This window comes from Xiphias gladius, chromosome 10, assembly GCF_016859285.1.
Source record: "Xiphias gladius isolate SHS-SW01 ecotype Sanya breed wild chromosome 10, ASM1685928v1, whole genome shotgun sequence".
Taxonomy (NCBI): Eukaryota; Metazoa; Chordata; class Actinopteri; order Istiophoriformes; family Xiphiidae; genus Xiphias; species Xiphias gladius.
The window spans coordinates 8,399,174-8,414,551 of record NC_053409.1 but is presented as its reverse complement, the minus strand read 5'-3'; the positions used below and the strand labels follow the sequence as shown (position 1 = coordinate 8,414,551).

At 37.4% G+C, this 15,378-nt stretch overlaps 1 protein-coding gene across 1 annotated transcript; it reads left to right on the top strand.

Annotated features, from left to right (window-relative positions):
- Positions 1–2,669: 2,669 nt before the first annotated feature.
- Positions 2,670–15,348, top strand: LOC120795730 (calpain-1 catalytic subunit-like). Its single transcript, XM_040137856.1, has 21 exons — positions 2,670–2,906; positions 3,612–3,681; positions 4,999–5,117; positions 5,231–5,364; positions 5,474–5,648; positions 6,993–7,067; positions 7,167–7,252; positions 7,917–7,991; positions 8,440–8,600; positions 9,406–9,572; positions 10,088–10,099; positions 10,204–10,412; positions 10,807–10,852; positions 11,016–11,084; positions 11,620–11,677; positions 11,794–11,855; positions 12,103–12,171; positions 12,356–12,434; positions 13,985–14,101; positions 15,008–15,060; positions 15,322–15,348. Exons 1-21 carry the CDS (start codon positions 2,670–2,672, stop codon positions 15,346–15,348), a joined length of 2,100 nt encoding a protein of 699 aa, XP_039993790.1.
- Positions 15,349–15,378: the final 30 nt, after the last annotated feature.

The window sequence follows — 15,378 nt, the reverse complement described above, 5'->3', positions numbered from 1 at the left end:
ACTCTTTCTCTCCCTCTCTCTCTCTCTGTGTTTGTCTGTCTGTCAGTGCTGGTCTGCACGCAGAAGGCAGCTGCACCAGGTAAAAACTACGGTAGAGATACACAAATGAACATCCTTTGCTGACAGTAGTTGCCTCAGGCAAAAAAAGTGGAAAGGTCTGGCATTATAAAAGAGCTGGAGCCTCTTCAACTATACTTGCTGATCCTGCCAGACTCAACACTTTTTCTCTGTGGTCAGTGAGGTAAGATACAGATCTTCATATGCCAGCAACATTTTAAACAGGTCGATTTACTTTTTTTCCTTACAGTTAGACAACTTCTGGTGTTATGGTTTCTATTGGGGAATTGATGTTGCTACATTTGAAACACTTAAAGATACTGTTACTGTCATCTTATGTGACAACCATGACTTACTACATGGTGTGGCAATCAGAGGTGTACGTGGCTTGCCCTCTTTTACTTATTATTAATATGTGTTACTTTGTTATTATTTTGTCCTGGAGAAAAAAACGAAATTGAAATTGAAAGTAAAATTATGAGAATTAAAGCCTCAGTGTTGTCTGTATTCTACTGTACCTGCAGAGCCAGAATAAACACTCAGCAAATGGATCTCACCTCCCACTGGACTTGGGTGCATGTTATGGCTGTTAAATGAACACTTTTGCGTGTAGCTAATATCTCTGTGATAGCCAAACCTAGATAGTCTGGCACTGTGTAATTATCAGGTAAAACAACAAGCCGTCAATGCTACTGCTGCTGCTCTAGTTGGCAGATTGTCAGGAAATTAAAAGTAAAAAGTCTGTTTGGTTTTTTTTTTGTTATGTTCTGATTGAATCAAAAATAAGCACAGCGATGAATGAATGTTATAGACCTAAAACATATTTTTCAGTCTACTGATGACCATTACTATTAGTCTGTTTCCTACACAACAATGGTGTTCTTAAACCTCGTGACGAAACTATAATTTCATAGTAAAAATTCACGCGAATGTATTTCTAAATATATGACAAACATATATTTATGTTTAGGCAATACAGACACTGACACCCCATGTTTAATTATTGAATTATAAAAGAATTATCAAATAAATTAGTACCTATTTTAACTTTAACTTGTTCAAATGCAAATTCAACTTTTGAATAGATTAATTTGTGTATTAAAAACGATAATATCTATATGATCTGCTTAATTTATGTCTGGGGGAGGGAGGGTGAAAGTGGCATGAATGTATAGGAGCAGACATGCATACAAAAGAATGTGATATAAAAGTGGAAGGGTCTCTGCACTAATGCCAGCCACTAATGCTCATTAGGAAATGAAAACATACAATCTGCCTGCCTGTGGTAGTGTTGTGTTTTGAGTGTGTGCTCCATGCAGCTATGGTACATAAGCTTGAGATTAATTTGCATGTTGCAGATATGCGACCACATAAAGCCTGTGTAAAATTGGGTATCTGACAAATAAAACTGACAGTTTTACTCAATTTACTGTGCTGAACAGTCTCCCTGCAGCCTGAAAGTGCTCACAGTAACAACAAACATGCACACTAACTTATTTGCAGACCTTGTTTCTCCTCTTTGGTACCTTCCGAAAGGCAGGATTTAACTTTTTTGTTTTGTAGGAAATATAATTGTGACTAGATTATGTTTTCTATTAACATAATGAGGAGATGTTGTGAGTTTACATATTTGGCAAGTTGCAAATATGTTGACACTGAACGTATCAGTAAAATGTTCACAATTTTCACAGAAAATATTTGTTTTCAGCCAGATTATCCGATCTTGCAATACAATGTCCACTTGTGGTGACAATAGCATAATTAAACCTTTTAATGGTTTTGTTTGGTCACTCAAAGCACTTGGTAAAGAGAGTTTATTGGTAAAGGTTAATGGAAAGATCATGGTCTGGTTTCATACAGAAAAACTCCACAATGACTTCAGATGCCATCATGCGTATTTACATCTAACCAAAACCATGATCTTTCCTTGCAAACCCCCTGCCGATAAGAAATGTAGCAATTCATTCAAATCCCAAAAAAAGGTTGACTCTCAGCATCAGCCAGTGATTAGTTTAATTGTATATACACGTAATTTATACGAGACAGGGTTGATTTTGATTGTAAGTTATTAAGAGATTTATAGACAAGCACTTGTATTTGAGCAGTACTAAATTCAATTCTCTGCCTATTTTCTGTTAAATGGAAGCCAGTGCAGAGACCTGAGAACTGGTGTGATGTGTTCACTTTTCTTGATCTTTGTTAGGATTCTAGCAGCAGCTTTAATGAGCTGAAGTTGTCTGAGAGTTTTTTTGCAGGGGGAGTGGAGACCTGAGAAAAGTAATCTAACCTGCTGGAAATTAAATTGCGCATTTAGTTTCTATGAGTCTTGTCTGGACATGATTCCTTTGATTCTTGCTATGTTTTTAAGATGGCAGAATGCAGACTTTGTAATGGATATGACGTGGGTGTTAAAGTTCAACTCTGATTCCAAGACTACACCCAGATTTCTGACTTGCAAAGCATCAGTTCCTGCTGTTCTAATTAGACATTTGCTTTGGAGGTGATTTAAATGCAAGGACTAAAGATGAAGCTTCTCTGTGTACAAATTATTTGTTTAATGTCAAGATTATTTGCAATCAGCTTTTTTTAAACAGAGCTCAACCACTGCAGCAATGCCTACCCCGGGTGTGTGTCTGAACATCATCAATGCACGCCATAAGAAAGATGGTTACGGGACCATCACCAACCCTGAGAAGTTCCTCAACCAAGACTTCCAGCAGCTGAAACAGTACTGTCTCATCCGACGGGTAAGGTACATTGATGAGATGTTCCCCCCGGACAGGAACTCCATCGGCAAGGAGATACTGAGGTCTTCTGACCAAGCCAAAGTTGTGTGGCTGAGACCAGCGGTGAGTGTTTTGGTGGCTGAAAAGATGAAATCCCATATATCACTAAAGTGTGATGGTTAAACAAACATGTAAGTCATCATAGTCTCAAGCAGAAGAGCTCAACTGATTGAGTTGTAGTTAGAATCCAGCATCTCTGTTTTGCACCTGCATTTTTTACAAACGAAACTAAACTCAAAGTGACACATGTGGGCTTATGGCATTTTACGCATCTAGCAAAAACAAACCAACATGGTCATCCATTTAGATTTGTCCTTCTCGGCACACATTAAATGTAAATCCACTATTAACTTGTGTTTTAGACCTGATTTGGTCTGTCACCTCCTGGGACAAAACAATCTCTCTTTTGCTAAGTGTTCAACTTTGGCACTTGTTTATGTAAATCTCCTCTCTGTTAGTGATGGGGAGGGAGGTAACAGTGAACTTGTATTAGCTCCTGTGCAAGCAGCTGCTTCCAAAAGTTTTATACAAAGTGAGATTTTAAAGAAGTTGCACAGAGCTACGTATTTCACATGATAATCACTAAATCTTTTGTTTGAGTATTAATATAAAATATAGCTTATAGAAAAATACAGTTTTAAAGATAAACAGCTGGGAGCAAAGAAAAACCTGACAAAGCAGGCCAAGTGTAATACTGTATTGTTTTCTGAAAGTTGCAACATTAAACCTTTAACAAGTTTTGTGTTGTCACCAATTCATCTGTTTCAGAAAATTGTTGCCAATCCATCTTTTGTTGTTGACGGGGTCTCCAGATTTGACTTTGGTCAAGGCATGGTTGGTAGGGAAACTGCTTCATTCATAATAACACATCCAGTAATGCCATTAAGAGATGTCTATGCAGACAAAATTAAGAAAAAAGACAAAAGTAGGGCAGAGAGCTATGTGTCTAGCTGTGTATGGGATCACTTCTGCAATAAACTGCACGAATCAGACTGTTGAAAATGTTCAAACATCTCATCTTCAGGCATCTCTTTCAGCACACAGTAAATACTATTTTACTATTATTATTTTTCAGTTAGAGTAGACAATGTACATCCGATAATTTAAGCACTCTGATCTAGTGTACAATGGGGTACATACTATTTGAATATTTTGCCCACTTGGACTAGTGTATCTTGTGCCCTTATGAAAGCACTGAAATTTCATACAGTAATTTGGGGAGTACGTGAAAGTATACAAGCCACTGTTACTATGTTGGCATCTCACATTTAAACTAGAAGAATGGCACACTTGTGTGTTTAATAGGTTTCCCCTAACCACTTCTTGTACAACCTCTGCCATGAAATATCCAGGAGATCTTTCAAAACTTGTAGACCTGTCAAATTGTGGAAAGCAACTGTTACAACATGCAGTTTCTACAGTAAGATACATTTCTAAAAAACTTTAACTTAAGCCCAAACAAGCCCACTTTAGTTTCACTTTTAAACACACTTAGGCATGTTGTCACCTGAAAATCACTTGAATAACACTGGGCTGTGCTGGTATAGTTCGGGCCAATAGTAATGGCAAACTTCCAAATTTTGGAAGAAAACGGTACAAAATCAGCAAGCCTCTCCTCTGTCAAATGTTTATGGATTTGATCTCCATTTCCCATGCTCTGTCTCTCCAAAAAGAAATGACTGCCTTTTACAATTTACTTTTCAGATTCATATTTATATATGAATTTTAATTCGTTCATAATTCAAGGTAACATGGTACTGCAAGTTCATACCATGCTAGGAAATCAGGTCTGAAAACTAATGCTGGTTAGGCCAACATTAATACACAGCACCTTCACATCCAGCCTGTGGAAGTCATTCAAAAATGGTAAGACTAAGGTTATTTTTTCTCCCAGTGCTGTGTAATGATACATTTCAAACATTCAATTTCACATAGCCTATTTTATTCCTTAATCTCAGGACAGTTGGTAGTAGGTAATTTCTCAACATGCAAGAACTAATTCAGTTCAGTCCAAGCTAGTTCTACTACTGCTACTTGCTACTATTTCTAAATGCTGAACATGCCTAGACACAAGCTATATCCTGCCTATACAAGTTTTACTGTCATGCCTGCATAGCACGCTGTTCTGATAAGTCATTTACCCTTATCTACTCAGGAAACTGTTGGTTTCTTGCGTCTATTGGAGCTCTGACATTCCAGAATTACATCTTTGAGCAAGTTGTTCCTCTTGAGCAAAAATTTGATGAGGACTACTGCGGACTGTTCCACTTCAGGGTAAACCCACAATCATTGCCAACAGTAATTGTCAAAAAGTAAGTTCCGTTAAATTGTACATATCTCATTTTGCTAAAAACCTCAACATATTTTCTCCTCTCTCAACTCTTCAGTTCTGGAGGTTTGGAAGATGGGTGGATGTTGTCATTGATGACAAACTACCAACAATTGACGGCAGACTAATCTTCGTCCACTCCAAAGACCCAACTGAATTCTGGCCTGCTTTGCTGGAGAAAGCCTATGCCAAGTATGGAAAAAACAGTGCATTGTTTCTCTGTAATTCAATGTCTTTTCTCAGAATGGGATCGGTCTTATTTAAAGAGAGTCTGTGAAAGTAATACCACTCCCACTGTCAGGGTGTGTGGTTCCTACTCAGACATGAATGCTGGAACTCCTGCTGAGGCTTTGGTGGACTTCACTGGTGGTGTCCACATAAGCATCCAGCTGTCAGATCCTCCTCCAAATCTGTGGGAGTTCATGTACAGAGCTGGCCAATCCAGGTCCCTAATGGGTTGTGGTACACCTCAGGGGGTAAGCATGAATATGCCACACTAAATCACAAAGCGGGTTCTTCTTTTTAAACTGTGCTGAGAATCTTCAGGGTGTTTGTCCTCTATGAAAAAGGGACTATTTCATAGTAGCATTTTAAGGCTAAAATCATCTTAGCTGCATAGTTACACAGGTTGTCATTGTGTAATTTCTAACATGGACATTGGATGTGATAGTAGACATTTCTAGCTACCAACATTTCCACTTGTCATAGCCGGAAGCTAAAAACATTATGATGGCATGGTTCCAGTTTTGGTAAATATGTTGATAACTCCCCCGGTCCTACATATGGAATGACAGACTAGAGAAATGCCAGAGTTCCAGTCATTGTGAACTGAACCTCAGTGTAAAAACTTGCAGCAGCTGCCAATGCTCAATAACTCTGGGCCATGACATGCAGAACAAAGTTTTTATCTGTATGCAAATTTCCCTTGACATTCCAGGACTGAATAAGGACTGGCACATAAAAAGGAAGGAAAACAAATGGTGCTGTGTTAATAGTCTCTCTCAAACACCTGACATTTCAGAATTTTTTTCAGAATTAAACGATGGGAATACCTTGGGGTCTTGTTTGTGTCAAAATAAACAAAATACAAATAGAAAAAAACATACTGAAAATAAAAACAATGATTAAAACAATTAGTTATTGGAATTTACTTTATTATTGCCAGGTTGCACAGATTATGATCTGTATGCAGTTTATTGATCTCAATCACCGTATAATCTCAGTGTTCAAAATCTGGTCTCTAACATCTTGTGAAATAAGCACAAACATGAATTCATGATAGTACATGCTCCTTTCATGACTAGTGAGATAAAGAGCTTATCCCTGAACAAAAAGATTAAGTGCGAGAGGCTAGAGACATGTTAAACATTTATCATAACGTGGAAAAAGGGTGGGTCAGGGTTTGGTATGGGTGAAGTCTAATAACATGTGAAAGCAATTAATCCAGGGGATGCAGCTGTTACTGGAACTGGAACATTTTACGGGTCTTCCGCCTGTGGGACTTTTTGGACTTGGTAACACTACTTTATATATCTCCTGTTTCTTTCAAATGCAAAGCATTTTAGGTTCTCCATGTCACTAAAATAATTGTTGCCACAGAATTGGTTCCTCTTTATTTTGGGAACTTTAATTTCAGGCTCGTGCACAAAAATGTGGTCGTCTGGTATCAGGTTAATTCAGCTAAAGTCTAATGTTACTTGGGAAGAAGTGCATTTTTTACTACACATGATGATTAACTCTTATATGTTTTAGAATTTTACCTATATATGTTGCACAATACCAAGACTCTTTGCAATGAGAACATTTATCTCTATCTGTAGGAGACATCTGACAACACCATACTACCAAATGGATTGGTCCAAGGCCATGCCTATACTGTCACGGGTGTGAAACAGGTGAAGAACTGCATTTGCTTTAAAGGCTTTGCAACATACAGAATTCTGTAATTTATATAAATAACACTGGTGCTTTCTCTGGTGATGATTGCCGGTCAGATGATGAGCCAAGGGCAACCCGTAAACCTGGTGCGTCTGTGGAACCCTTGGGGCAAAAAAGAGTGGAATGGAGACTGGAGTGATCAGTAAGAACGTCTCCCACCCAGCAAATGTTTCACGGAGAAATGGCTTTGATTTGCTGCATCAGGAGATAAGATATTAAGATTATTTTCCCATAGCAAAATAGCACAGTGCAGATGTATTTACTGTCACACAGGCAATTTTTCAAGGATGCTTTGTCAGCAATTACTGTCTGCTTCTTGACGATATCTCCACATAAGCATGTTAAATCACAATGTTTTTGTAAGTCTTGTATAAAAGGATAGAGGACATTTGGAACAGAGCCATGAGAAGTCTCTCTAAAAGCTTCTCTCTTCTCACTATTATAAACTGGATGTGCTAATTAAAATGGAAACACAAGCAGGGAAATCAAGTTTTGACAGGTCTTAAATGCCAACTGTTCAATCTCAGTAATTAATATCTCAGAGGCTGTTGTAACAGTTGTAATGAAAAGTAATCTCATGTATTATATCACTGAATATAAGTCAATGCCAGTACGATGGCAATGCTTTTCACATTAGCTAGTTTCTATATGTATGCATGATACAGTAATGTATCATGCATACATGAGTACACAGAAGATAAAGGTTACAGAGAAAATTTATGTGTGTTGATGTTAATTTTAAGAACAATTTTTAACAACATTTCTTTTTCCTCTCCTCTTCCCTCACTGACTAATTGTCTCTAAAGGTCGCCTTTGTGGCAAACCGTGAGTCCTCAAGATCGTGAGTGGTGCCTGTCTGTGGGCGATGATGGGGAGTTTTGGTAAGCAGGTTGAAATCAAAATTCGTGTCATTTGTAAAAACGGAAAATGCAGATTTTTTTTGTGACACACCCTTTTTTCTTAAATTAATTTTGGGTAAAAATGCACACTAATTAAAAGTTTTACATAAAAAGTACAGTTAATCAGGTATCTACATATGCTAAACAGTATATATAAATATCCGTAAAGACACCTAGAGAGCCATAATAATTTAATTATAACTTACCCTATAAGTATAATTTCAAATTCTAATTTGATTATCATTTGACTAACATCTATAAAACAAATATGTATTTATGCAGATGGCATTTTATAATTTAACCTCAACTGACTGATACAGAACGAATATTTTTTCAAGTGAATCTCAGACAAATGGTTTCCTACTTTTCAGCACTTTTCACATTCAAGACAACAACAATACTTATCTAAATGAATGTCTGATTTTGACAGGATGACCCTGCAAGACTTCTGTAAGTTCTACATTGATCTTGACATCTGCTGCCTCTGCCCTGACTTCCTTGATGGAAGCTCCACTTGCCATTGGAAGACCTCCTTCTATGAGGGCAGATGGGTTGCAGGAACCACTGCTGGAGGATGCATGAATAACAGAGGTACTTAAAGGATATCTGGACTTATGTCAGTTTTAAAACCTCTGTTCTACACTATGTAAAACAGGCAAAATGGCCCCAAAAAGCTTCAAAGCAATCACAAAATGGAAACTGTAAACAAGAGACAAACGTGATATGGAATATGATGTCAGATATCGAAAAAGACTGAATAAGGACTTGAGGTTAGTAATTTGCAAATTAATTGATTTTTTGATAAATTCTAATTTCATTGATTAATTTATAATCACTTTTTGAAAAAGTGGCATAAATTTATTAACTGAGAATAATTAGTCTCTTTTAAAGTCTATAATTATTCCAGTGGCACACACCAGTCTCCATTACAGAGAAAGCAGAGTTTGGCAAGAATGGATGAACTGGCTGCTATAAGATTGTATTTCACATTCTTCATTCCTGATGGCCTCAGTACAGAACAATTGGGTTCTCATGTTACTGATGTCTCAGGTAAAAGATAAGGCTAGTGATATTCTATATTTATGTGATTACAACAAATATCATGGAAATCCCCCCCCCCCCAACAATTAGTTTGCATTTCAACTCTTTCTGAATACTCCGGCCTCAGCCCAAAACCCATCCAAACATTAAAGGAACAGTAAATATTAAGTATTCATGGTCCCATCTTAATCCCACATTGTGATTAAGAGCATTAATGTGATGTCTGTTTGATTAGCCTGCCTTTCTGCTCAGTTTTTCAGTTCATCAGTACTATACAAGTAGAAGAATTTGTTTTTTACAGCCAACTCTTGGCAAAATGGTATAATGCAAAATTGCCTGCCTTTTTGTCTTCCAGAGAGCTTCTGGACTAATCCACAGTATCGGGTCAGGATTGAAAAGTTATCCAGTGAATGTTCTCAGGAACAGGCTGGAAAAAACATGCTGGTGTCTCTCATGCAAAAGCCTGACAAGAGGAACAGACGCCTGGTCCAAAATCTCCACATTGGATTCGTGGTATTTGAGGTAAATATTGCTCTTTATTTTTCAACTTTTTTGTTTCTGTCACATTGGGTGGACTATTATAAATATTTCAAGGCATTGAAACGGGGCAGCTGAGGATAATCAAATTAAATGAAAACAAAACCGAAACCGTTCTGTGGGCTCAGCCATTCTGTGTTATCATGTTGAAAGTACTGGAAAATTAGTGCTTATTTACAAAGTTAGCTGCAAGGAGTACTTTACCTAAAAAGTACTGCTTTTTGGCTCATCAACAAAACAACAAAAAAAATCTTTAACAAGTTCTTAAAGAAATTATTAAATGAATTCCAAGTCTCACCCACTTTCCAAAGTGGACCAAAGCACACATATTTGTACTTGAATTTTGGTAAATAAACCACCATAAACCCTATTATTGATAATGAAATTCCATTATTTAAATTTGCATTATTTAAATCTTTTCATAATGTCATGATTTCACTTGAACTAACTCCTTTGTTTTGTCCCCAACATAAACTAATTTTCCCCTGATTTCATCCAAGGTGACTGACGAGGTAAGTAACATCTTTAGCCCAGTCTTCACACACAGTACACACTGCTCACCTATACTGGAGATTGAGATGAGCTGCATAGAAAATAATCATCCACTTCATTGCAGTACAAGGCAGAGAGGGGGAAGTTCCCGCCCTCTTTCTTCAGAACCCATGCACCTGTTGCCCAAACTAAAACCTACATGAATGCACGTGAGGTGATGGAGTTCCTTATGCTAAAGCCTGGTGAATACCTGATTGTGCCGTCCACCTTCAATCCCAATGAGACAGCCTCCTTCATCCTGACCATTCTGTCCAAGGCAGAGACCCACGTCCAGTAAGTCACTCACAACTCACTAATTAGCTGTTAAAATATGGTAGATGCAAAGTTAATCTACATGCGACACACCACATACTGCAAAAAAAAATTCATGGGATATGCATGTAAATGGGCTAGTTACTTTAAAACTGTACATTTAATCAGTAATTACATTACTAATTAGTCATTAGCAGAAGGACTGCATTATGTTACCTTCGTTACCCAGCAAAGCTTTATCAAAGGTGCCTTTAAAGAACTCCTAAGCTTCTACACCCACACATCCCATCTTTCATATTCAGCGTGTAGAAATGGAAAACAAGATGCTGTGGTTTAACAAGCAGCAACTAAGTAATGCATTACTTCCATCACTGGCCACAAGTAATGTGCTGATGTTTCTTGTCTTCCCCCTCAGTGAGAACTCTGGTGGCCATAACAACAACCACATGGAAGTAGAAGAGGTGTGCAAGATTTTAAAATATTTTGTCGATGTTCATAGTATTTCAACATTGCTGATTTGTTCCACGTTGTTTACTATACTGGTTACATTGATATTATATGACACATACATACTGCCCAGTACAATAAATTCATCTGGAGCTGAAAGCACTCAGTCTTTTGCAGCCCAAACCAGTTGACAAGGGAGTGGATGACGAAAATAAGAGAAACTTTTTCCGTCAATACTCTGACAAGGTAATTTGTTTGTCTTAAAGCAATAGCTCAACATTTTGGGAAATATGTTCCTTTGCTTTCTTGCCAAGAGTTAGATGAGAAGATCTATTCTTTCTCCCAGATGCAGTAGCATTTGCATTCAACTACAGTCACAACCAGCATAGACTCCAGGAAGTGACTGGTCCTGGCTAAGAACAGTCAGACACATAATCAATCCTCTCATCTAACTCTCAGCAAGAAAGAGAATTAGCGTATTTGAACTCTTACTTTGATTAAAATATTGTGAATGTCTTTTTACTATGGGAACTTAATCATGTATGTACTGTCGTTTCCATTTGAGCATTGTCATTATTCTTTTTTGTGTTTGTTGTTTCTTTATTGAGGTTACAGCACAGGTATATCAGGAATTTTAAAATGCTGTCAGAGAAACATGCTTTTAACAACAATAAGGTGTACAATGTCATTTTTTACCGCTCAATATAAAAGCAACCGTGAATGACATGTTACAAAATGTGAGCCAATTGCAAGTCTTTCATTGTTTTCATGTCATTTCCAGTATGAAGAAGTGGATGCTGAGCAGCTCCAGACGATTCTAAATGACAAAATCCTGAAAGGTTTGGACCGTAAAACTGTAGTTCAAAAAATATTCAAATATAATCTTTTGTGGCACTGCTATGTTGCTGGGTTTAGGTCAAATTGAGCATCGGCTATTTTTTGTATTTTTTTTCAGGAGACTTGAAATCTGGAGGCTTCAGCATTGATGCCTGTCGCAGCATGGTTGCTTTGATGGATGTATCCTATTATGTGATATTTGTTGTGAACTGCTGTACAAGAAAACTGTGGAGCTTTATTCTCCTTTTTTCTCTGACTCAGCTGAAAATTCGCCTACATAATGACATATGACATAAGACACATATGTAATGTATGTGCCAAAACCTGCCTGCCCTACAATTATTTTAACAAGCATGGATAGATGTAAAGGTTAGCCTAAGACATGAAAAAGCATGTTCTGACTTGATACCTTAATGTTGGGTTAAAGACATCTATCACAGGCAAACTGAATGGTGAGGAATTTGTGCGACTGTGGAAGAAGGTCATCACATACAAGGTAAAAGGAGCCAAGTGAAGTTTAAAAATTTCATAATAAAAGAAATTATGACTGGTACCTTGCTAATAATTACAGACTTTAATGTATGGTTAGGTTATATCTTGATTTCGATCAGAAAGATTTTCTCGATCATGTTTTGTGTGTTCTTGAGTCTCACATAATTAACTTTCTTCCCTTTACCCAGGACATTTTCTTCCGCACTGATGTTTCACAGACAGGAACGCTGTCCCTGAGTGAACTGAGGAATGCAATCATGGCAACAGGTAGACGATCAACTGGTTCTTTTGGTGTATTATGGACATACAAAACTGAACAATCCTGGGCGTTACCCCCATTATTTTAAATCTAATTAATGGTGTACAAAAACAGAAAATACAAAAGGTGGATTTTTTTTTATATGCAAAGCAATGCTATGTAACCAGCTGCAAGAAAAATAACATATACACCAGAAGTCCTCAGATACTTTACTCAAGTAAAAATATCATAAAGTCGCAAAAAAACAAAAAAGAAAAAAAAGTGCATTCAAACTCCTACAAGAGTGTCACAAGATAAACCTGTGGGGTTATACAATGGTTAATACAGTGGGAAAGAAGAACAGCAAAATTCCACCACAGAAATCTGTATTCGCCTTTTGGACTTTTGTCTGCTCTTTGCTTTTATAGTGAAATATTGGATAATTTTACCTCTTTCGGTTATTTAAATGAAAACATCTGAGAAGTTTAGAGGGGAAATTTCTCCTTAGTGGAACTGCTACAACTTGTAGCCGCCTGAAATGTGTTGAGGGGCCCCAAGTAGACTTAAGAGATAAAAAGGCTAGGAACCTAGACTGTAAAATAAAATGTGCAATAAAGTTGCATATTGTATTATGATATTCAGAAATGTATTCAAATCCCCATTTCTACAAGCTTGATTTTTTTTTCTATGTATGAGTTTTATGTCTGTCTATCTCAAGTATTACTTCAAGAAAGGGTTACTCTAATCATAGCTCTGGCTGGTTTCCCGCAAGCACATAAACCACAAAAAACAGAATAGCCTCTATGTTTGAACAAAAGCAGACTGTGATGATCGAACCTAGAAATATTTATTTCGGTTATACAAGTTATCCACAAAAACCTACATAATACCACATTTAGGAGACGAAATCATGTAAAGCACAAGTAGGGCTTCTACATGTATGTAAGGGTGGTGCATCTCGACAATGACACTGACAGCTCGCATAAAGACTGCTTTTGCGCACACACAGGGTTTTAATCTTGACCACAAAGAATGAACTGTATCTGTTCCCCAGATGCTATTGATGCATGCTGTAGTACACAAGATTAAGCATATGGCAGGAGCAATCTTAATGTTATATTAATGTTAATGTTTTCATGTAGCTTGGCAGGAGGTTACTGGCTATACTCTAGTAATCTAGTGATAATAGTACGGCCTGCTAGTCTGCCGTCTGTATTTCGGTTAAGTAATGTCATTATCTGCTTTTGTTTTTGACAAACTGGTTTAAACAGTTCAGGGACACAAAGATGATAAAGATTGAATTCCCTAAACAGAGCCAGTTTTCATTTTGAATTATTCACATGCAAACATGGACCTTCAAAGCACAATAGGCGTCTCTCAGAACAGACGTTTTGACTTTTCATAGTAATAACATTAATGATGGCTCAGCTCTATTCGAGCGTCCAAGTGGGCTACGACAGTTTGACAGTGACACAGCTTAGTGAAATAAAAAAATACTCTGCAGATCAATTGATAATGAAAATAATAGTTAGTCACTAAAATGAAATGTTGCAAGAACTCTTGTCCTATGTGTGTTCAGGAAAGAGGACCAGCGATGACATGCTGAATTTGATGGCTCTGCGCTACGGTGCCACCTCTGGAAACATAACACTGGAGAGCTTCATTGGTCTGGTCCTTCGCTTTGAATGCATGAACCGTAAGTAAATTTGGACAGCTGTAACAGTTAAAGTAGACATATAAATTCTGAGATGAGTGTTTCATTCTTTGTCTTGACTGTGTGTGAGCCGTAAATGCATAAGCGCTCAAGAATAGTAAACACTTCGCGTCTCTGCAACAGAATTTGTTGATGAGGTGCAGCTGGATAGTGAGCTGATTGGTCAGGTAATGAGCAGGAGGGGAATACTCCTGAGCAGGTAAAGAACAGTAGATGTGGATGATGTAGAGGAGGGTGAAGAAGAGAATGGAGATGCAGCTGTCACTGTGGTAACTGTGCTACATTAATTGGTAATAAAAAATCCTGACAATAACTCATGAATTCATTCATTCAGTCATTACATGGACAAAGGCAGATGGCAGATAGTGTCTGTCCACTGAAGTTTTCTCTAGCGCCACCGTGAGGCTAACTTTTACAGTTGTCAGTACTAATTTAACACTGTTAAACTGTTTTGACAAGTTGGGTTGGAGTTTTTCTCGAAGTCAAGGGGAGATGCAACATTAATGATGCTTGGGAGGGTCCTGTTTTTTTTATAAAGTAAAACATAAGGTTCAGTCTCTGTCACCACCTCAATAATTTAACTTAATGGTATTAAGTTAAGTCCCTTAACTTAATGCTAAGTTTACTATAGCACATGTGTAGTACTATACATGTATAGTGCACATGTACTGTACAGTATTGGCAGTATTGGCTGTACTACCCATACGATGCCCAATGCATCATATTGGCAGTACAGTCACATCTCACAGCAATAGGCAAAGATAAAGTGTTCGTGCGGATGTTAGTGACCTTTAGAACTTCTCTTATTGCATGTGACAGTTATATCTGACTCCCACTCCTTGCCTTCACAGTTTCTGGAGTAATGAGAATTTGTGTCTTTCTCAATAGAAATCTTCAGCCAGTTGTCTGATGGACCGACTGTGACTCTTCACAAATCAGAGGTAATAAAGCTCTTCAGATCTGTTAAACATTTCTTGAAAAGTATAGGTAGTTTACGGTTTTAACCATTCATAACCTGCACAGCTGTGGATTTGAAAATATCTTATTGGCAAGTGTACTTTGATGCAAAATGTGTTGTCTTACAAAATATGGCACGCTTTTACTACATTTTTAGTTTTCTGTGGTTAAATGATCATTTATTTTTAAGAAGTGTTACAGATATGTTGAAGCACATGAATAATCTGTCCCGTTTTCATTTACAGTGGATGTACCTTTCAATGTACACTTAACCTGACAGAGAAAATGAGCTGCAGGATACA